At 37.6% G+C, this 23518-nt stretch overlaps 3 protein-coding genes across 3 annotated transcripts; all 3 read left to right on the forward strand.

Annotated features, from left to right (window-relative positions):
* Positions 1-10095: 10095 nt before the first annotated feature.
* On the forward strand, positions 10096-11019 carry LOC120470549 (uncharacterized). Its single transcript, XM_039660106.2, has one exon. It carries the CDS (start codon positions 10111-10113, stop codon positions 10954-10956), a length of 846 nt encoding a protein of 281 aa, XP_039516040.2. The 5' UTR covers positions 10096-10110; the 3' UTR covers positions 10957-11019.
* Positions 11020-13988: 2969 nt separating this feature from the next.
* On the forward strand, positions 13989-14836 carry LOC120470548 (uncharacterized). Its single transcript, XM_039660105.2, has one exon. The coding sequence runs from the start codon at positions 14012-14014 to the stop codon at positions 14834-14836; it is 825 nt and encodes a 274-aa protein (XP_039516039.2). The 5' UTR covers positions 13989-14011.
* A 7167-nt stretch (positions 14837-22003) lies between these two features.
* Positions 22004-23137, forward strand: LOC120470519 (G protein-coupled receptor 4-like). The gene has a single exon (XM_039660068.2). The coding sequence runs from the start codon at positions 22009-22011 to the stop codon at positions 22849-22851; it is 843 nt and encodes a 280-aa protein (XP_039516002.2). The 5' UTR covers positions 22004-22008; the 3' UTR covers positions 22852-23137.
* The last annotated feature ends 381 nt before the right edge of the window (positions 23138-23518 follow it).

Here is a 23518-nt window from a genome sequence, read left to right on the forward strand (position 1 = left end):
TTGTGGTTTTTATGATTTGTATATATCAATAGTAAACTATAATTAGGATTTTATGAAATAATGCAAGCTGACGGTTTCAATAGAAGCAAATACCATTGATTAACAACCTCCCAACTGACAGTAGGTGTGTCTTAAAGGTTTAAAAGTTATATTTAAAATTAGTTTAGAGACAAATTAATGGATGTTATAATTCCAGGACCAAGTCAATGGTGTTGACTTATGAATTTACACATGGTTTGTCTTAAAGGGGTCATAGTATAATGGTACATGCACTTTTTCAAGTTGATTGTACTGAATTGTGGCTTGGCAGTGCCTGTGCACATCCAATAATGATAACAATCCATCCAGTTTTTTTGTTTTAATCTCCTTATATGTTTTCCCCTGCCTCCGTTCGTTTTTGTGATGTCAATAAAACGGATGCCCCTACCACGATTGTTGATTGACAGCAGCGTTTCAACACAGCATCCGTCATTGTTGATACGCTGGAGCAGAATGGCGTCTGCGATTGTGGTGTCTCACGACCAATTTGTACGAATTCGACGCATGATTAAAAAGTGTCTAATTCGTACTAATTCGTATGACCTCACTCGTACGAATTTGTACAAATAAACCCACGTGATGGTTAGGGGCGGGGTAAGGGGTAGGTCATTCGTACGAATCCATACGAATTGGCCAATTCGTAAAATATGTACGATTTAGCAAAATCGTACTAATTCGTACGAGTGAGGTCGTACGAATTAGACACTTTTTAATCATGCGTCGATTTCGTACGATTTGGTCGTGAGATCGGGTTGGGTGTTCTGTTCTTCAGCATTCATTTTGATGTTCCTAAATCCGAACCGCTGAAGACGCAGTGGCTGAGTTTTGTTTTCAAAAGGGAATATTCCCCACGAGCAACGTCAATGCATTCATATTTGCACAAATCATTTCTCACCAGACTGCTTTTTTAAACGAGGGTCAGTATAGAGCTGGTTTTGCTAAGAATCTGCTCTTGAAAAAGGAATTTGTACCAACTATTCGTGTTCCTGCTGCACCTCCAGAAGAAGTGAGTGTAAAGTTTTATTAATCTTTACATTAATCTTTGCAAATCGTGAAAAAAAAGTTGTTCACGACCTTTAACTGTAACATCAATCTGTCAACGAACTAACCTATAACGTTACATTAGTAAACACATGGCGTTTGTATCTCACTACTCTACCCTGCCAGTACATACAACGATAGATTAACATGACATTGCGTTAACCAACAATTCAGAAACGTCCTGTTCAAGCCTTAACTGTCGAACCTCTTTGCGGCCGTCATCTTGTTCCGGGTGCGACTCCTCAGAGACTCCCGCTGACATTCTTTCTCCAAAATATACGCTCAACTGTTGTCAAGGCAACACTCCACGTGTGATGTGTCTAAACGCCCGCAGAAAAGCGGGGCGGAGTCAGCGAAGCTCATTATCATTTAAAGGCATATGCACTGAAACGGCATGCTGAAAACAGAGCTGTTTTTTACCTGGTAAAATTAAGGCTTTCTTGCAATACTAATGAGAATTTTTTAATAAAATATATTACAAAGTTTTCATTTAGACCCTAAAGATTCATATTAACTTGTACAAAAATTGCATTATATGACCCCTTTAAATCACATTAGAAACACCATATACACATATAAACAACATTAAAAGTTTGATTTTCACCACAGGGGAACTTTAACAATTATGTTGGCATCTACTGGTAGAATGCTTCAGGTGTATTCAAAGGCCATTGTTACAGGTTTTTTATGGGCTTCTTAAAGCTTTGAAATATTATAGACAATTCCTTGTCTAGCCAAAATTCCAAAATGAACAGGATGGCCTCGTCATTGAAACCCATGAAAAGATCATGCAAAGTAAAAGAAAATATTGCCAACACACTACATGAAATCTGAGTCCACAACTGTCCCTGTATTTGTTCCTGTGAGGGTTTGGGTGTTAACTTAATGGCACCAGCTACAGCCATTTTTCATACAGAATATACAACGCTGTACACACCATTTGCATAATGATACATATTAAAAGTCAATATGAAATGTCATTTTCTAATCTGACAGTTCAGAATGAAAATATGAAGAAGGGGGAAAAAGTAGGTCGAGGCATTCTATCCATCATTAATTAATTATCAAACATTGTAAAATCAAATATTTTCTTTTGAATAATGTGCAGCGATTTGAAAAAAAAAATTAATGAATTTGTTTTTCTTTTTGTAGGTGTTATCAGTTGTTAACGAAAGCTAAAGTTGAATGATACATGTGGTGTTTATAATAATTCATACCCTGAACTGGCTCCCTCATTAGTGAGGCATGAAACTACTCCTGTGATCTGTTCCCATAATGAGAATACCCATGATACCTTACACACACCGAGGAAACCTCCGTGTCTCTTTCATTCTCACTTCTAACACCTCCTGTCTGTTTGGTGCTAAGTGTCTCTCATTTCGGTGTAAGATCTTTTTCTCCCATTGATATTGCTGGAGATTGTTGGAAGTTTGAGGTGCACAGCATGACACATTGGGGTCAAGTGAACAGAGCGTTTCTCTCCTCCATTATCTCAGCTTGACATCTCACCACTGGCAGTTAGAGAAGGTACAGCAAAGAGACTCTTTGATATTGTTACAGCCATTATATGCAACGGTTCACTGGACACATTACTATTATTAGCCCTGACATGTGAAAGAGATGTGAGAGAGGGATTTCTGAAGCTAATAAATTGATAATAAATACCGACATATAATTAAGTATATCACAAGAGCAAGAGCGCTGTTGCTCAGGCTACAACCTTAAAGTGTGATCAGATGAGAGAACTTTTGCGTATTTATGAATAAAGCAACCTTTCACAGAGAAGACATTTTAAAACCAAGCAGCTTTCTTTTGAACTACGTGCAAAATCGTCATGTGGAAACCTTTCGTCCTCACTAAGGATTGAAATTCACAGTGAAATGGTAAGCCAGACTTGTGCCAGTTAACTAATGTATTTTGTTCTAAATGATTAATGATTAGTAAATGATTCTATGAGTCATAAAAACTGTCACTTGTTTTGTTCAATAAATTGGCGTTTTAAATGAATCAGTTGCATTAATGATTCAACGACTCTCTCAGTGCTGAGTGAATCAGTGCTTTTGAATGAATCTGTTAATCGAGTCACCTGGCGCAAACTACTGCTGCAATGATGTAACCTTCAGAAAGAGTCATTGGAAAATCCCCACCTAAAACTGTGTGTCTGGAACGCACAAACAGACAAGCGTAGTGATACAAACTAGCAAACTAGTCACAGTGCTGTTGGACTACTGTAGAGTGCAGTCTATGCCAACGTCTCAGGCTGCCTTGGTTTTGGATTTTTTTTTTTTATAGGGATTTCTAAAAAGTCTTTTAAGCCATGGATCAAACTAACCAGCTAGATGAACCACACAACGATATGTAGAAAAACTAAATACTTGATAATCCGACAAAAAGACGTATGCTACACTGGCTATTAGGAGGAAAAGAACCGTAAATATATGGGATGCAGAATGTCATAGAGACTTGAGGAGCACTCTTTCAATTTTGGGTACCACCTAGCAACCACCCAGATCACCCTAGCAACCACATAGCAGCACCTGTAAAACACTCATAACACTCTAATAAAGTGTCAGCGATAATCACGTTTGCAGAAATTGTAAATATCAGGTTTAATGGCTGCTACACCTCAGGCATAGACCTGACCTGACACTAGACCTCACCTTGGGGTTCTAAGCATGCGTCAAAACCGCCGCCATCTTGGAACAGGGGTCTTGTCATGGGAAGTAGCTAGGTAACGCTGCTATCTCTGCCTTTACTTCGAATTCATTGATGGTGGCGGACTTTTGTGCAGCGTATGATGTTCACGGATGAAATCTGAACTAGGAAGAATGTTTAAAAAAAAAAATTATTTTTGGAATCAATGATAAATACATGTCTGACCGTTGGAACATACCAAAAAAACCCAAGAAAAATCGCATTCATGATGATTTATGGTGATTTTATTTCCGTTAGACCTGTGTCTACTACATTGACGCTGATGCATTAAAGTGGAGGGGCTCCCCTGTTTCAAGATGGCGGCTCTATTGACGCATTCGTTCCAATGAACTGCCGTAGCCAAGGTGACGTCTAGTGTATATGTCTATGCACCTCAGGCTGGGTGTGTGCTTTACATGACACTATAAAGCTGGTTCATGGTTCACTGAAGGAGTAAGATATTGTTTGTTATAAATCATTGATTACCTTCATAATCTTGAATCAAAATATCTTCCCTACTCTTTTCTTCTGTGTTTACTGGTGTGGCAACCTGTCACTCACATGAGATCCACCAATAGCCAACTACAACCATCCAACTAACCAATCAATTCCTGAAGGACAAAATCAAGTCCTTCCCTACATTTGTTCTTGTTCTAAGAAACTGTTTTACTCAGATTTTCAAAAAAAGACTATCACAACTTCTGTTTCAAGGTGACTATACGTTTTTTTTACATTATGATTTGTACATTTGCATGGATCATTTTGTAATATACTGTAAGCAATATAATAACAATACATTGATATTTACTTAATTTCATACAGTTTTGCCCTTTACAAGCTCACATATTTTGAGAACAACCTCAAAACCTGCAGATTGTGTGAATTTAAATGTATTCCTATATATTTTGACATTTCAAAAATCTCTCAAGATTCAGAATTCAGTCTGTTGTTATGTAGACGTGCTATGTTGAAAGATGATGTAAAGGACATCTGCATTACCTCCTGCTTCAGCTCGTTCTCCAAACACAGCCTTGAGTCTTTGAGAGCAGCATTTGAGAGATGTGTGGATGTATGACATCTGTGTGCAAACACAGCTATATGTATGGACACCACTGAGACTCACACTACAAACCTGCTAAAAGGATTAACCAATGAGTCAATCTAAACAGACTCACTTATGTGCATCAAAGTGCATTAATTATTGGTGGGAAATCAATGTAGTATTTACATGATCCGATCGAGACAATAGCGTTCCCATTTAGTCACATACACTAAAGCCAGCTGAAAAATTACTTATCATCACATTTAAATCCAGAGGCCTTTCCCAGAGGGATGTAAACTAATGGTTCGGCGATGGCATTTGGCATGCGGTAATGACTACACAGGAGCTCAATGAGTAGCCTAGTCTATCTCAAACCATAAAATAAATGTGTAGGTGGATGAGGTTCAGTGAAATGGAAATTAGGGGTTAACTGAAGGATACAGCAGCTAATTTCAGAATGGCGGGAATTCATATTTCTTTGTGATCGCAGTGGGGATCTACTTTTTTTGAGCACAGTATGCATTTTTTGAAATCTATCTATCTATCTATCTATCTATCTATCTATCTATCTATCTATCTATCTATCTATCTATCTATCTATCTATCTATATATATATATATATATATATATATATATATATCTGTCTGGGGACCTCATTTTAACGAATGAACCCTTTTATAGTCTGTGTCGTTTGTGTTTAATTAAGTTTCTGGATGCTGAAAAACATCAAGCTGAGTCGGACTTTATTTTAAGTAGGCTATGCACATACTAACCTACTCTCTGTCATTATAATAAGTTTTAGCATAGGAGAGCATTTACAATGCATAGAAGTGACTGATCACAGCTGATTTGTTAAACTGTCTGTACATTTACTAAATTCCTTTCCTGCCATCTAGTGGCTAAACTTGAGAATGTCAATGGCAGGTCCATTCAGGGGGTGGCCTGGATAATCATTTACATTACATTTCCATTTATGCATTTGGCAGGCACTTTTATCCAAAGCATCTTACATTGCATTTCAAGGTACACATTTACATTCTTATCACTTCTTGCTTTCCCTGGGAATCAAACCCATGAACTATGAAGCTATTGTAGGAAATCATCAAGGGAAATCATACTAAGTTTTTCCTCGCTGCCTCCTTTTCCTCTCCATCCAGTTGTTTTGTGTTGTGGCTGTTCTCAGAGCTCAGTGTGGACCCGGAGAGAGAAGAAGAGAGAGAGAGGTGGAAAACCACATGAGAAGAAGAGCGTTTTTAATCATTTTAATAACTACTGTGAGCATGACTATGAAGTATGTACTACTGTTTACCATTCTAACAAAACAGTACTGGTTTGATCTGTAATCTGGTTGGTTTTGTTCAGCCTGCTCTTTATCTGCACCGCACTGGGAAACACACCTGCCTTTGATTTTACCATCCGCATATAGGCTATTTATTTAATAAAATAATGATTAATAACGAATCAAAAGATATTACACAAAATTACTAAGTAACTTTTTTTTCTGATATATTGCGTTTTCATGATATTATGCTATTTCAGATGATGCCTTTGTTTAAAAATTGTACTATTTTCTGTTCATAACTGCATAACTAATAGTTCCCCTTGGGAACTCGCACTGCGTCATCGTTATGACACTTTGGGGAACGCCCCCAGCGTGGCGCGTCTGAAGATGAATGAAATCTGTCCAATCCTGATTGGTGCTGCGTAATGGCATAGTAGATGACGGCATAACTAGAAGTTACAAAGGGACGCCCAGAGCACACACACATCAGCTGTTTGCTCTTCAGCAAGCGCTCTATGTCAAACTGTATGTCCTATTTGGTGTTGTTTGTCCCATAAGAATTGTCCCAAACTAATTGCAATATAGAATCTAGTGGCTCGGATCTCGCGTTTGCCGAGGCTGCGTGTAGATTACGGGTCTACTTTGCAATAAGATTCTGTGACTGTGATCCAGAGATGTATACAAATACTAGAAACCCGTACTTGAGTAAGTACAAGTGCTCTATCAAAAAAGTGACTTGAGTAGAAGTTGAAGTGCTCTTTAAAGGAGAACTCCGGCGAACAATGAACCTTTGGTTTAATAGTCAACCGTTCTCTGAGATTTGTTTTCATGATAATTGAATGTAAAGAGTTTTATCTCTAAAAACTGTTTAGCGTATAATGCTAGTAATGGGGGCATTGACTAAGTAAAAAGAAATCGTTAGTTTATACCACTAACAAGGCTCAAAATAGCCCTAATGCAGTAACATAATGAGGCTCCATACATGCAAAACGAAGCATTGAGAACTTTGTACGTGTACAGACCGTTTAATAAGAAGATACTTTATGAAGACAGTTTACTTCGCGTATACAGACAGGAGCCATCTTAAAAAATAGTCTCGATAAGTCGATCCCCGAACGCCGTTCTTACAGTTCAGATCACTCAGCACGACGTTCGTGGTTTGACTATTTTTTAAGATGGCTGAACTGTCTTCATAAAGTATCTTCTTACTAAACGGTCTGTAACACACAAAACCTAAGCCGCACTAAAACCCATCATACTCGGTACACCCTTGAACAGACTCAGTTGATAAAGCGTTGGGCTTTAATCAAGAAGACCTGAGTTCAAATTCCATTCTTGCTTACATTAAATTGTTGTGATTATATCAAACAAAGTGGCCAAAACAACATTTCTCCAACCCGGTATCATGACAAGACATGAAATAATCACGTTGGTCCACTTTGGAAAACGTATAGATGTCACGGTTTAAACCCCTCAAACGTGAATCTTACACTTAAACTGAAATTTAAACTTACCGTAACGATTTATTGGTTTTCATTCAACCGAGAAAAATTGAATTTTTTTTTTTATTGACGATCACTGCAAATGGTCTATTATTTAAAATGCAAAAAAACATTTATTTTCAATGTGAAAAGGATTAATTTGCCTCGATCCTGAAACAAAACGTCTAAATGTCTTTTACTTTACTGAAATCAATTTGTTCAATTACTATTTCCTATATGGTGAATGGCACACAATGCACTATATAAGGGATAGGGAATGGCTCAGACAGTGTAAATGCTTTCCATATGGACGAATGAAGTCTGGTTTCTTAGTGTCACTGTCACGTGAATCACCTCAGCACACCACAGTCTGCTCCGGTCCAGAGACACCACAGAGCAGATCATATTTTTGAGACAATGCAAACCATCAAACTTGACATTCTGTCATAACACAGAGAGTGGGGTTTTCTTTGTCATAGTTTAACTATTTGAATATCATGTTTTTAATGAGTAACACCTGACCAGTGTCAAAGACTGAATCTCTGAACGTTCACTGATTTTATCTGTGCACATCATATCGTTACAGAAGTTAGACAAGTTTCTGCATGAATGTAATAATGGTTGAATGATTTATTTTCTACAAATGTTTAGTTTGTCATTTTGATTTTTTTTTTTTATTTAAAGTGCCCCTATTAAGCTATTTTAAAGGCTACTTTTTATTTTGGAGACTTCTACAACAGGTTTACATGCATCAAAACTCTAAAAACATTTTCTCATAATATACATTGACCATCACCACATCACCACATTTTTCAATGATTCTCAAATGGTCTGGTGGATGAATCAATCTCTCTAAATCCCTCCTTTTCGCAAGCTATATGCTCTGATTGGTCAGATGGCCCAGTCTGTTGTGATTGGTCTACCACGTGCGTCTTTTGAATATCTGTCTGTATTTTCTGTCATAAAACAAAAACAAACCTATTTTTTTTATCTGAAGTATATTCATACCTTATGTTTTATGTGACGTGTAGCAGATGAAGTCATATATTCTTGTGACAGCTGTGAAGTCAGTGTACAAAACACAGCACAGAGATTTATACACATCCAGAGAGAACGGACATTCACTCTTCAGGTGATAAACTTTTCTTCTTTTCTTTTTTACCATAAACAATAATTATCTGTGTAATTGTGTAAATCTGTTCAAGAGTTTTGGGTCAAGTTTGAGTGTTTGGAGATTAAAGGGTTAGTTCACCCAAAAATGAAAATTAAGTCATTAATTACTCACCCCCATGCTGTACCAACCCCGTAAGACCTTCGTTCGTCTTCGGAACACAAATGAAGATATTTTTGATTAAATTTGAGATCTGTCTCACAACCACATTGGCTGCCAAAGGGACTGCCTCTTGACGGCCCAGAAAGTCAATGAAGAAAATGTTTAAATATCCCAAGTGACTACCGTGGCTCAACTATAAGTTTATCAAGTGACGAGAATACTTTTTGTGCGAAAAAACAAACAAAAATAACAAGTTTATTCGACTATTCATTTTCTTCCTTGTTGGCCTGAAACGAGATTTCCTTATATTTCCACGACGCATGCGCGAGAATTGCGATCTCTGCTTCAACTACTTCAGTTCAGTTCTCGCGCATGCGTCGTGGAAATCTAAGGAAGTCTACAGCATGGGGGTGAGTAATTAATGACTTAATTTTCATTTTTGGGTGAACTAACCCTTTAATGAATTAAAAGAGACTGTATATGTAAGCAAAAATTTAGGAGAGGCTGTGCTTTGTTACTTATTTATAATACAGCACTTGCCTCGCGTACCTTATTGCTTTTATAAAATGGCTACCACACAATAAAAATATGAAAGTAAAAAAAAAAAAAATTATTAGTGCAACTTTCATGAAGTAAAATCACTAAAAGCCTTCCTTCCTCTTGAAAAAAAATAAAATGAATAGTCCCTGTCCGTGAACTGCAACAACGTTCCAATGTGTAATATCAAAGTCCTTTTAGGCAAGTCATGCCACTCGGCCGCCATCTTGGCAAGACCAGGCTCCTATCTAAATAAATGGGCAGAGAGTCAGAACTGCACTTTTACTGGTCACATAAAAACTGTGTGACATAAAAACTGCATGTATAAAAACAGCAGTAAAAAATGATAAAAATCGCTGGAAATGTTTGATGACTTTGCCCCAAAATAAGGTTTAAAACGCCTTTTCCCCACAGGCTATACTTTTACTGCGCATGTACAAGGGTTCTCTCGCTCTGTCGCGAGCGCTGCACGGTTTCAAACACAATGAACTAACCGTTTTATAACATTTAATAATGAAGTCCTCTGGTTATTTGAATGTAAACAAATATATATATATTTTATTCTAACCTGGATCATTCAAACTGGATGCATTAAAAAAAATTCAAATCTTACTTATTCTGAGTTCATTGACACAGGCTGAATTCACTGGATCATTTACGCTTTTATTTTCCAGTAAATCACAGTTGCAGATTATATTGCAGAAGACAAACACAAAGGAGATGAACAACTACACAGTGAACTTCACCACACCTGAAGAATCTACAAACTCCACAACTGATTCTTTCTGGTTACTCGAAAGTCTCCAAATGAGTATTGTCAGCATCAATCTCCTGTTTGGTTTCCCTACACACTGCTATATTATATGGCTCATCATCACAGGAACAGGAAGTGGAGTCGCATCAGAGTTCTTCATCCTCAATCTCTCTGTTTGTGAGCTTGGAATCTGTCTGAATAGTTTGTTTTATATAATGTCAGTTTGCTTTCAGCGAATCTCAGAATTACTACTCTTTTTACTAGGCCTGTCCATCACTGGCCGTCCTGTGTTTCAGTGTCTGATCTGTGTTGAGCGTTACCTGGCAGTCGTTCAGCCTGTAACCTTTCTGAAGTACAAACCTCTCAGATATAGAGTGATCTGCTGCGCTGTAGCCTGGATAACTATTCTTGGCTCCTGCTTCTGTTCCTTGTTTATTGACTTCACAAAAAATGGACAAATGAAAAAAACAATTTTATCTCTGCAGTTCCTACCGACCCTCTCCATCCAGTTGTTTTGTGTTGTGGCTGTTCTCAGAGTTTTGAAGCAGACCGGACCAGGAGAGAGAAGAAGAGAGAGAGAGGATGAAAACCACATGAAGAGAAGAGCGTTTCAAATCATTCTAATTACTACTGTGAGCATGGCTATCATATATGGTCCATTTGCTACATTAGGATTGTTTACCATTCTAACAAACCACTATATTCCTAAACTTTGGAACACTGGTCTGATTTGTTATATACTGGCAGGTTTTGTTCAGCCTGCTCTTTATCTGCACCGCACTGGGAAGCTCTGGTGCACTATGAAATGGTGATATATGATTTCATTTCATTGTTATTTAATCATTTTAAATAATTGATAAATTAATTGACCATTTTAAGTAATTTTATGCTTAATATAGTTATTTTTTATTGTGTTATACTGGTAAATTATAAATTCACTTTATGGAGCTGATTTATTGTTTTTCTTTGAACTGTGTAGCCATAGCTTCATGTGGTGGTATTAGTTACGTTATATGTGCAAGTCAGTGATCTCTTTAAATAGGTGTAGGAATTTGCATGTAAAATACAGCTAGAACACACATTTCCATACGTTTGCATTGAATTATGCCGTTGACAACATGCATCTAAAATGCATTTTATGTATAAATTCTAATTACGATTTTCTGCTAATAAAATGCTGACTTTATTACATGCAATCAGTTATATTAATGAAATAAGCCATAACATTTGTTTAATAATTTTAAGTTTTTAAAATTTACAGTACTGCATATTTATATTTAATGAGTCTAACATAAAACATTTAAATAGTGTCATCTATGAAATTTATTTAAAGGGGTCATGAACCGGCTTTTTAAATTTTATTATATTGTTGTCTGAGGTCAACTTATGACGTTTGCTGGTTTTTGCATTCAAAAACATCAAAATGAATAAGTAATCGGCTATTTTGTACCCTAGTTTTGAGCCTATCTGAAATACGCTCGGTTTTTATGGGCGTCTCGCACTGAAGCCTTGGAAATAAGGCTGCTGTGAGTGGATAACAGTTTTGCATATTATAATGAGTTTCAACTCACTCGTAGATGCACTTGGGGGAAATTGTTTTGAAAAAGTCCAATGTTATAAAATGGCAACCGGAATGATTCGCCCATACATGTTCGACCCAGAGTCCGTGTGCTGCACCATTCCTGTCAGATCCAATATAGACGACACAGCACCGTTCTTTCGATCTGCAAATCCAGTCTTGTTTTGTTGACACCTTAGATGTCAAAAGCTCAAGGAAAATTTGATTTCTCAGTTCATCTCCCCTTTAAGTTCGATCAACTTAATTTAGTTACATTTAGGAAAGAGGAACTCTGCCCATAGGTCTATTTGGTATGCATATCAGACTCAACAGCTTTTGATAATATATGAAATTTTACTCACAAAATGAATCATAAATAAATGCAAAAAAAAGAAGAAGAAGAAAACTTGTGTGATATGAACGGAGTGCACTGTAGTGTACAGAGGATTTGAATTACACATAAGTTACATTGTGATTCCTCTGTAAATGAGTTTCACAATGAAGAGTCTGTGTAAATGTAGCTTTAATGTGGCTTCTGTGTCATGGAGGTGTGAAGTGGTTCAGAACAGGTTAGTGTTTAATGTTACAATGTTGTGGTTGACTGATTTTTGTTGATTGTTATTCCAATAAAGCACATAATGACACAGAGATTACATCAATAATCTTGACCTCCTGTCAACACAAATGCCAACACAAACACAAAAGTATTTATTCCCTCTTCCCTCTAATTTAAAAATTCTCAGTCTAAGAATTTGCATTGAAAGGGCACCTTTTATGCCCCTTTTTACAAGATGTAATATTGGTCTTGGGTGTCCCCAGAATGTATTTATGAAGCTTCAGCTCAAAATACCCCACAGTTAATTCATTATAACCATTTGAAAATGTCATTTTTGGGGCCTGTTTAAAAAGTGCTGTTTTGGTACATACGACCTTAAATGCAAACGAGCTGCATATCCCCACCCTGCCTTTGGTAAGGGGGCGTCACTTGCATACCTATAGTTGGTCTAAGCAGAATGGCTGAGAGTCAGAGCCATGGAGAGAGAGAGAGTGAGAGACCCACTGTTTTGAATGTCATTCAGCCAAACTTTTGAATCGGAATATATAAATAGTCTCTGATCAGACCCTGATGACAAAGAGACTCCACAACACAACAGAACACTTGTGTTTTCCCACAACAGAACACTTATGTTTCCAAGAGACACTTATGTTTCCTGTCATTGAAACAATGGAGGATGGTGTACAGATCACAGAGAGCGGGGTCTATACCACAACCACACTGTCAATCAAACCCCTTGCTCAATTCTACGTTAAAAAGCGCTGAATCTTAGATCAGCTCGTTCTGAGACAGTGCATATGATTTATTGAGATTGTAAAAACAAAACACTGAGTGGATTTTTATCATTCTAGGGTGCTTTTGCTCACACACTGCCAACACACATTTATGTTCAAACAACATGTAAATGTGAATTTTGCATAATAGGTGCCCTTTTTGGGTGTTGAATAAGTGGCACCTGTGTTGTTTTAGTGTCAGATAAATGAATGATACTGAACAAAAAATTGTTCCAGTGATAATTTCCTTTTTTTTTTCTTTTTTTTCTTTTTTTACAGATTTGAGTGATTATTGATTTGAACACTTATACTAGCAAAATATATGCGCTGAATGTGTGATAAGTCACTGCTTAAAAAAGGTCTGCCAAAAGCTTGAAAATAAAAGGCAACGTAAAAGAATAATCCAGTTGCTGTCGGACATCAAGGAGAAGTTGATAAATGTGGAAAATGTCAAATGTTGATCTGTCTTTTTGATTATAAATGTTGTCTTTTGCATACCTGGTGTTTTATGTGACCTGCAGCAGATGACGTCATACACACATCTGTGGCATGTGAAATCAGTGTACAAAACACAGCAGAGAGATTTATGCCCATCCAGAGAGACCGGACATTCACTCTTCAGGTGATAAACTCAAATTTCAATTACATGTTTTATTAAAGATTAATAAGCAGAAACATTACCACTGTGTTGATTTGTCGTATAGGGCAAGTTTAATGAATGTTTGCAAAGAAATAAGAAAGGAAGTTATTTAAAATTAATTCAAGTAGCAAAAGTTAGTGGTAAGAATAGAAAGAGGTTGTTTTTGTAGGCTATAAATGGCTACTGCATTTGTATAACCATTTTTTTTTTTTTTTTGCAGATTTAACAAAGATGTTCTCTGGTTCTTTGAACTTAATTAAAACTTCTCTCTTCCCATAAATCATAGTTACATTATTATGTTTTGTCCGCTGCTGAACTGAGGAAGACAAACACAGAGGAGATGAATAACTTTACATTGACCTTCACCACAACTGAAACATCAAACTCCACAACTCAGTCTTTTGAGTTAATAGACAGTCTGGAAATCTGTGGAAACATCATTGGCTTGTTGTTTGGTCTTCCAACAAACTCCTATATTATATGGCTCATCATCACAGGAACAGGAAGTGGAGTCTCATCAGAGTTCTTCAACCTCAATCTCTCTGTTTGTGAGCTTGGTGTATGTCTGACTGGTTTGATCAATGTCCTGTCATTTAGTTTTGTTAGTCTCTTAACATTTAAATACTTTTTTCTAGGATTTGTCATCACTGGCCGTCCTTTGTTTCAGTGTCTGATGTGTGTTGAACGTTACCTGGCAGTGGTTCATCCTGTAAACTTTCTGAAGTGCAAACCTCTCAGATATAGAGTAATCTGCTGCGCTGCAGCCTGGATAACTATTCTTGGCTCCTGTTTTCTGTGCCTGTTATTTTCTGACGACTTCGAACTGACATTGTTTTTGTCTGTGCAGTTCCTCATCTTCCTCTCTATCCAGTTGTTTTGTCTTGTGGCTGTTCTTAGAGCTCTGAAGCAGTCAGGCCCAGGGGAGAGAGGGAGAGAGAAGGAAAACTGCATGAAGAGAAGAGCATTTTGTCTCATTCTAATTACTACTGTGAGCATGGCTATTATGGATGTCCCATATATAGTCATCGGACTTGTTACCGTTCTGAAAAAACTGATTATTAGGGCACTTTGGTCCATTGCTTTGATTTGCTATGTGCTGGCTGGTTTTGTTCAGCCTGTTCTTTATCTGCACCGGACTGTAAAACTCCCACTTTATTCAAAATGATAAAGTGTTTGATTCTACTAAAATGGGTAAGGTAAAGCAGCTGAATAATGGCTCCAAATATTTGTTTACTGTGTCCAAGGACGAACACAGATTTTTATGTTATATAATTAACATGCTAAACATTAGTCTCACATTAAGTTGTTTTTAAATATATAGTACATTTTGTGGAACTCATTGGGTTTTGGATCCATTATTTTTAAAATGCTGATTAAAGTTTTTATTTGTATTATTATTATTTTCTTTTTGACAGCAGTAGTGTTTGAGTCGGCAGGTATTGATTGGGTATAGTATAAAAATGATTTTGAACATTTGATGTTTAGTTGAAATAAAACATTTGATGTTTAGTTAAAATAAAAGCATTTAGGCTATTGTAAAAAAAATGTTTTAACTGATATTTTAGTGTTTTATTGTTATAAAATAGAATAAACTTTTACAAATTCAGAATATCTTCAAATTCTGTTAAACGAAAGTTAGAGACATAAAGTTGCAGAGATTAAAGGAAACAATTCTTAACCGACTGTAACCAGTTCCCTGAGATAGGGAACGAGGCGATACGTCGATGGCGCTTTGGGAACGCCCCCAGTGGGAATGAGTCTGAAACATCTATACTAATCCAATGGAAAGAATGAGGGTCACGGGCGGGTGACGTCATGGCCAGGAAGAGATTAAACCCCATCAGGAGCAAACCGGCCTTAAAGGTATAGCTGAGGATTTTCTTTTTCCGGGTGGGTAGTCTATACTATTGGTCCACCTAAGTGTCAATCATTCTGGTGATATGTTTACGTAAGGCCATCGTACGTGCTCATCTCTATGTAGTTTTCACTTTCAGGTGTATTATGTCGGAGTTACGGTTTCAGCCATTCCTTTGAAAATGGCTGAGGGTCGAAAGAGAAAAAATGTTTACGAAGTGTATGATAAGAAGAGAAAGGCCGCAGAATATAGAAACAAGACCAGAGTGATTTTGGGTGAATATCATAAGCTGGCGTGCGCTAAAAGCACAGGTTGGGCTTCTCACTGATGCCGCAGTCACGAAGATTCTACTAGACAGGTAAAGTTTGTCACGCTATTTGGAGAAATCCATTTAAAATCACTAGTAAAAGTTAATGCAAGCTACTTAGCAATGCTAGCCCTGGCACAAGTCATGCACCGCATAGACACGGTAAACATCTCAATTTGTCTAAAGTAGCCTTTTGACCAAAATGGTAAATGGCATCATGCTGAAATATTCTAAAATCTTGTGTGTTCATATTCTAAAACCTTGTGTGTTTATTATTACACAAATGCAACAAGCTACTTCTCCATAAGCAACTATGTATAAAAATAACATATTAACAATGAGAGATATTAGGTTAAGGACCAACGTAATAGCACTGCTTATATGTTGCTATGTAACGTAATTGCGATTTGCAAAATAGTTTCCTCAGAACGTATTTCGTGTGATACAGGGTTGTACATACCATGTCTTGAGTCCTCGGTCACTCAATCGATCAGTATAATAAGTAAATAAAACACGGAATGGCATTTGACATGTTGTCTTTTTCATGAATATTTTTGAGTTAGTTTAGAATTTGCAACATAATTGTGCAAGGCGTAATAGACGTTCCCTCTCGGGAGCAAGAGTGTTGTGTTTGTGCATGTGCATTTTTTTTTTTAAATTGGAGAGGGCGGGTCTTCTCTAAAATTCGGAAAGATCCTCCGCTATACCTTTAACTTCGAAAATTATCCGAAGCATGTTGATCGCAGGGTTGCGGGAAGTATGGCTGGGCGACACATCGTCTTGTTCCCTATCTCAGGGAACTATGGTTACAGTCATAACCTGAGACATTCCCTTTCAAGGGAACTTGCAATGTGTCCATGATGCTTCGGGAACTAGATTACCCAAATCGGCAAACTTTCAAGAACCTGAGTGTCAGCCTGTTGTCAACCAAGCACTAAGTACCTATGCCCTGGGGCAGCATTCAGGTCCAAGCCGTAAAATCTCACGAATGTAAATGGTGAAGACCAGCCCTTTGCATCACAAACACCTTGGAGAAACCCCAAATAATAAGGCTTTAGAAGCCGCCTTACTCCTCGGAGAGTGAGCTCTGACTGCCAAAGGTCATGGCTGGTTAGAGGACTCGTAAACAAGTGAAATAGCCTTGCCTATCCACTTGCTATATCCACTTCTCCACAGAGAAGTCTGATGAACGTGTCCAGTGATCGCACTTGACAAAAGAGGTTCAGCATTTCCTGGTCCGAGAGGTAAAAGGAGGAGGACAGAAACCAGCAGCACAATAGGCATCGGAATCATGGTCGGCACCTTAGGGACGGATCCCTGTTTTGGATATAAGAATGCCTTGACCATCCCCGTTGCAAACTCAAGGCAAATGGGAGAAACCGAAAGGGCCTGAAGGTCTCCAACTCTTTTGAGGGACGAAAAAGGGAGCAGAAAGATGGTCTTAAGAGTAAGACATTTTTCTGAAACCGAATCTAAGGGCTCGAATGGCTAATTGGGGCTCTAAGGGCTTCTAGGACTATTGCAAGGTCTCAAGCTGTCACACTAGTGTGAATACAGACCTCAGCCTCAATATGCCACGAAGGAAATGAGTAATCAGGGGGACTCAACCCAGAGATGTACCACCCACCAGGGCTTGGAAAGCTAAAATGGTTGCCACGTAGACCTTGAGCATGGAAGGACATAGACCTGACATAAAGCGCTCTTAAAGGAACTTGAGTACTGTGTTTACTAAACAGTTACTGGATCCCACTGATGCTGGTGACACCCCGAAGAAAAATTCTCCATTTAAGTGCATAAAGTTTACTCCTAGTGGGAGCTCTGGAGCTTAGAATGGTCTTAAAAACCTTGTTTGAGAGACCACTGTCCATGAGTTGAGCCCTCGCAGAGGCCAAACCCACTGTTTCCAAATCTCTGGCCGGGGGTGAAATATTGTGAAAGAAGGTCTCTCCTCATCAGGATCTCCAAGGGAGGGCCATCGAGGAGATGAATGAGGTCCGCAAACGGAATTCAAATCCTTCCATCCTTGCTGATTGACTCCAGAACTCCGGGGAGCAGAGCAACAGGGGTAAATGCGTACAGACGCAGCTTTGGCCACGTCTGAACCATAACATTTAGCCCCAAGGGGGCTGGTTGATTAAGGGAGAACCAGAGTAGACAGTGCGTCGTATGCTGAGATGCAAACAGATCCACTTCTGCCTGGCCGTAAAAGTCCCATATTTGCTCCACCACCTTGGGGTGGAGTCTCCAGTCCCATGGCCTCAGCCCCTGCCTCAACAGGGTGTCTGCTCCTATAATCTGGCCCCCTGGAATATACATTGCCCTTAGAGAAAGAGATAAGAGACCACCGATGGCCCCTCAGGTCTGGAAGGAAATGTCTCAACGCATTGAAGACAGCCATCATCTCCAGGCAATTTATGTGCCAAGAGAGATGATGACTCCTCCACAGACCCTGAGATGTGCGGCCTTCCATTACCACTTCCCAGCCAGTGAGGGCAGCATCTGTCGAGATAGCAACTCAATGGCAAAGAGCTCCCAACACCAGACCCTGGGTTAAGAACCAGTGTTTCATCTATATAACCAAGGCACGGAGGCACCGCTGCATGATCATACACTGTGGGTTTGCCCTCGGGTTGAACCCTCTGGTCCTGAGCCACCACTGCAAAGGTCTCATGTACAGCAGGCCAAAGTATCACTTTGGACACTGCTGCCATGAGGCCTAACAGTCTCTTGAACTGTTTCACAGTGCGTGGCTTCCCTAGCTCTTTTGTGGCTGTGAGGATAACACGAGTGGGCGATAGAAAATGTGGTCATCTGTAATGGAGAAAGCACACTCTTCTTGGCATTGAGCTACCTGAACTGACTTCTTTTGAAACCCCTCTGAACTGGATGAACTGGATGGCTGTGGCTGCTCACGCCCAGCAGCCCTAAGGGGGGTTGGACACGGCAATGGATAAACTTGTTAAATGCCTCTGATTGTTTTTTAGCCTCCTAGAATCTATTGACCCCGACAGGAGGGAGAGGAGCATGCAAAGCTGAAGCATCTCGCAATGCTGGCATTCAGCCCCCGAAGGCTGACAGCGCATGCTCCACTCCCAAACAAATCACATAAAGCTTGTGTGTATCCCCACCCATCACCTACCCATCACATTTCTTAGCCAGTAGACATGCAAAGTTTCAGAAACGGGCGTGGTGATGGCCCAGTAGTGCCACCTTTTGACAAAAGTGGGGGGATTAGTTTTATCTACAGGACCAAAACTCAGTACGTCTATTGTACTCATCGAGTCGGACAACTTTCTCATTTACATTCATTTGCTCCGACTAACAGAAAGTCAGATATTTTGGTTTGTATATGGTGAGCCTCTCTCTGAGCCTACGTCCCTGTATGGCAAGGCCTTTTAACATTTAAAAGCTAAGTTTTGGATATTTTGGATAGTTTGTGTTATCATTTAAGCTATCTGTCATGTAATTGTGAGTAGTCGAAACGACAGATAGAGATATCTGTAATTCAGTTTTGACTAGGAAAAACTGAATTATGGATTTCTGCAATGACGTCATTGAAAACAACATTCAACTCGTCACACATCTTAAATGACAATTGCAGATTTCTGTAATTCAATTTTGACTAGGCAGAATAAAAGTTAAAGATATTTCAAACGTCATTATTACGTCCATGTATGGCAAGTCCTTTTAACATTTAAAAGCTAAGTTTGACTATCCATGATTAACATTGTAGATATCAAAGTTTTTCTTACTAGTCGTAATTACATTTTGGATAGTTTGTATTATCATTTAAGATATCTGTAACGTAATTGTGACTAGTTGAAACGACAGATATAGATATCTGTAATTCAGTTTTGACTAGGAAAAAAATATCTTTAAAGAAATTATCCATATTTCTGACACTGGCCAGCACACCTGGCACTCAATCAACACCAAATATGCAAATTAGGTAACTAAAGGAACCAGGGTTGCGATGCCACTGGCTTGGGCCCGTAATCGCTATATATGTATATATATATATTTCTCCTTGTGTCTGCAGTCCTGTGGTGTTTCGTTGTCGTATGTACCTGATGTGTTACTCCTTGTGTTGTGTCAAGTCAAGTCAACCATCATCTCTGCACCTGAGTCCTCGCTCCTTTCACCACCACCACCACCACCTGAGAGTTTTTAAATAAACCCTTTGAATTATTATTATTATTTTAAATCACAGGGCCATCTCAGTAAGAATGTTTACCTTGTGACCATCTAAATTCTGTTTGGGATGGGGAGGTTTTGTTGTTGACCCAGTGTCATCTTTCCCTTATGGAGGCTTTTCATTGATGTTGCATTAAACTTGACGTCCTGTCATAACACGGACGATTAAATTGTTTGTTCTCTCTCCTTTTCAAATGCTTGGTATAAAAATTTGCATATTTGGTGTTGATTGAGTGCCAGGTGTGCTGGCCAGTGTCAGAAATATGGATAATTTCTTTAAAGATTTATGGACTATAAATTCTATTGATAAATACTATTGCTTTTTCCATTGTGTATATATAAAAAAAAATAATAATAAATAAATAAAAAAACATTCATTTAGCTGGTGTGAGTCTCAGTTTTTCTGTGAAGACCACCCAGGAAACAAATTTAAGTTCTAGAACTTCCCCTTAAGGTTAAGGGAACATTCCATTCTCATTACGTTATAAAAATGGAACCTAAAAATAACCTACATGGAACGTACCTATGACATTCTAGTTTGGTTCCCGAAAAAATAAACTCATGGGACCATTCATGTTAGGGGAACGTTCTGTGTTTGCTGGGCAGCTTGTAAAATGTTGTTTGGTGCACAATTTTAAAGTCAAATCAACTCGGTCAAATCTGGAGAAATTTTAAACAAAAAAGATGGTCCTGTAAAATTATACACACACAAGACAGCAGATAAATTCATGACAAAAGGTGTCAACCAAACACAATTTAGTGTTCATCCTTCCAAAAATAAAATAAAATAAAATAAAATAAATATCTAAATAAATCGAAATATTACTGAGCTTCTAGTGGGATCCTTACCTGGGAAGAATTTGGATTCAGTGCCAGAATGGTAAAGGGAATTTACATTGGCATAGGTTACAAGTGTCACCAGTATCGGTTGGAATAAAAGTCTCTCTGGTGAGTTAAACAGGGTTCATAAAAGTTATTACCAGATAATAATTATGCTGATGAGGCCACCATACTAACTTTTACTCCATTAGTTCATTGCCATCGCATTGTTTCCAGCCTATGGTTCCAACAGCTTATTCAATTGGCGACACATGGAACAAGTTATGCCCAGGATAAAAAAAACAAAAAAAAAACATTAACTTTATTTTTATTCCTCATGCATTTCAATTGTTTTATAAATGAATTATATGATACATGCATTGATTGTGTGATGTCATTTAGGTTGTTTCTAATAGAAAACTGTCGGTTGCTTTAATGTCCCACAAAGATTAATGAAATAAATCTTAATTTAGTCCAAGTGAATGTAAATTGATTTATTTATTGATTTTTTTTTTAAAATATAGTTGAGAACGGGCTGTTGTCTGAGTATGTGTTAGGTTTGACGTATTTCAGGATGTGCTGCTAAAAGGAAAAGGAAATGTTCTCCTTTTTCGTACAGGCAATTTCATGCCTTAAACTTAAAAAAAAAACTTGAGAAAAGAAAAAAAAATTCTCTTGATTTAGTTTTGTAAGTAAATGTCAATAAAATATCGTAAGCTTTCAATTTCTTTTCTGTTTAAATGTTTACTAAGTCAGTGTCTTTCTCTCGCTCTCAATCGTTTTATATTTTTAATTTTTGCATATCTGGTGTTTCATGTGACGTGTAGGAGATGTTGTGCTCATATATTCTTGTGACAGCTGTGAAGTCAGTGTACAAAACAACAGCACAGAGATTTATACGCATCCAGAGAAACTGGACATTCACTCTTCAGGTGATAAACTCAATTTTTTTTAAATCAGTTTCTTGGTTTATGCCATAACAAAATCCAAAAATGTTGCTGTTTTTCAATATTGTCAAATGGCATGTATTTTTTTTTTTAGCAGTTTAAGCTCTGTTTATTTGAGTTTCAATTGGAAACTTTCTTGGAGTACATATTGGTTCATTTATACTTTTGTTTTTTCCTCTTTTTCATATGATCTGTGGGTTATTAACACAGAGGAAATGAATAACTCTACAATGAACTTCACCACAACTGAGGCATCAAACTTAACAACTCATTCCATTGGGTTAATGGACTATCTTGAAATCTCTGTGTACAGCATCAATCTCCTGTTTGGTCTTCCTACACACTGCTATATTATATGGCTCATCATCACAGGAACAGGAAGTGGAGTCGCATCAGAGTTCTTCATCCTCAATCTCTCTGTTTGTGAGCTTGGAATCTGTCTGAATAGTGTGGTCTTTGTATTGTCAATTTGGTTTCCAACTTTTTCAAGTTTCGATCTATTTTTAATAGGCCTTTCCTTCACTGGCCGTCCTGTGTTTCAGTGTCTGATGTGTGTTGAACGTTACCTGGCAGTTGTTCATCCTGTAACCTTTCTGAAGTGCAAACCTCTCAGATATAGAGTGATCTGCTGCGCTGCGGTCTGGCTTATTAATTTAGTCTCTTGTTTGTGTAGCCTGTTCAATTTAAGCTCACCAAACAGATATATACATACATGGCTCTCGACGATGCTAATGATACTAATCGTCTCCATCCAGTTGTTTTGTGTTGTGACGGTTCTCCGAGCTCTGAAGCAGACCGGACCAGGAGAGAGAAAAAGAGAGAGAGAGGAGGAAAACCACATGAAGAGACGAGCGTTTAATATTATTCTAATAACTACTGTAAGCATGGTTATCCTATATGTTCCAAAGATAATCACAGGATTCTCTGAAATTCACACATCAGACTATTCTCCGGCAAGATGGTTTACTGCTTTGACTTTATTTATCATTGCTGGTTTTGTTCAACCTGTTCTTTTTCTGCATCGCACCGGAAAACTGTCCTGCCTCTGTTCGTCATAAAATGTGCAGTACTAGATTAAGTTAATCTTGCAAATTATTGATAACTTTTGATAAAGTACACTGTAAAAAAATATTGTTGGTTTAACTTAAAAAAGTAAGTAACCTGGTTGCCTTAAAATTTTAAGTTGATTGAACAGGAAAAAGTGAGTTAATACAATGAAGGAAATTAATTTAATCGTCAGAAACTCAAAATAATAAGTTATCTCAACTAAATAAATTATTTAAGTTGATTTGACAAAAGAAAAAATGTTGTGATAACAAATCTTGAAAATATTTTTTTTTACAGTGTACACTGTAAAAAAATATTGTTGGTTTAACTTAAAAAAGTAAGTAACCTGGGTTGCCTTAAAATTTTAAGTTCATTGAACTGGAGAAAGTGAGTTAATACAATGAAGGAGAATGATTTAATTATCAGAAACTCAAAATTATGTTATCTGAACTAAATAAATTATTTAAGTTGATTTGACAAAAGAAAAACTGTAAAAAAAAATATTGTTGGTTTAACTTAAAAAAGTAAGTAACCTGGGTTGCCTTAAAATTTTAAGTTGATTGAACTGGAAAAAGTGAGTTAATACAATGAAGGAGATTAATTTAACCATCAGAAACTCAAAATAATAAGTTATCTCAACTAAATAAATTATTATAAAGTTGATTTGACAAAAGAAAA

This window comes from Pimephales promelas, chromosome 16, assembly GCF_988280905.1.
Source record: "Pimephales promelas chromosome 16, fPimPro1.hap1.1, whole genome shotgun sequence".
Lineage (NCBI taxonomy): Eukaryota > Metazoa > Chordata > Actinopteri > Cypriniformes > Leuciscidae > Pimephales > Pimephales promelas.

What these genes read in the sequence shown, in the direction of transcription:
- LOC120470549 (XM_039660106.2), top strand. Translation starts at nt 10,111, where the DNA reads ATGAACAACTACACAGTGAACTTCACCACACCTGAAGAATCTACAAAC.
- LOC120470548 (XM_039660105.2), top strand. Translation starts at nt 14,012, where the DNA reads ATGAATAACTTTACATTGACCTTCACCACAACTGAAACATCAAACTCC.
- LOC120470519 (XM_039660068.2), top strand. Translation starts at nt 22,009, where the DNA reads ATGAATAACTCTACAATGAACTTCACCACAACTGAGGCATCAAACTTA.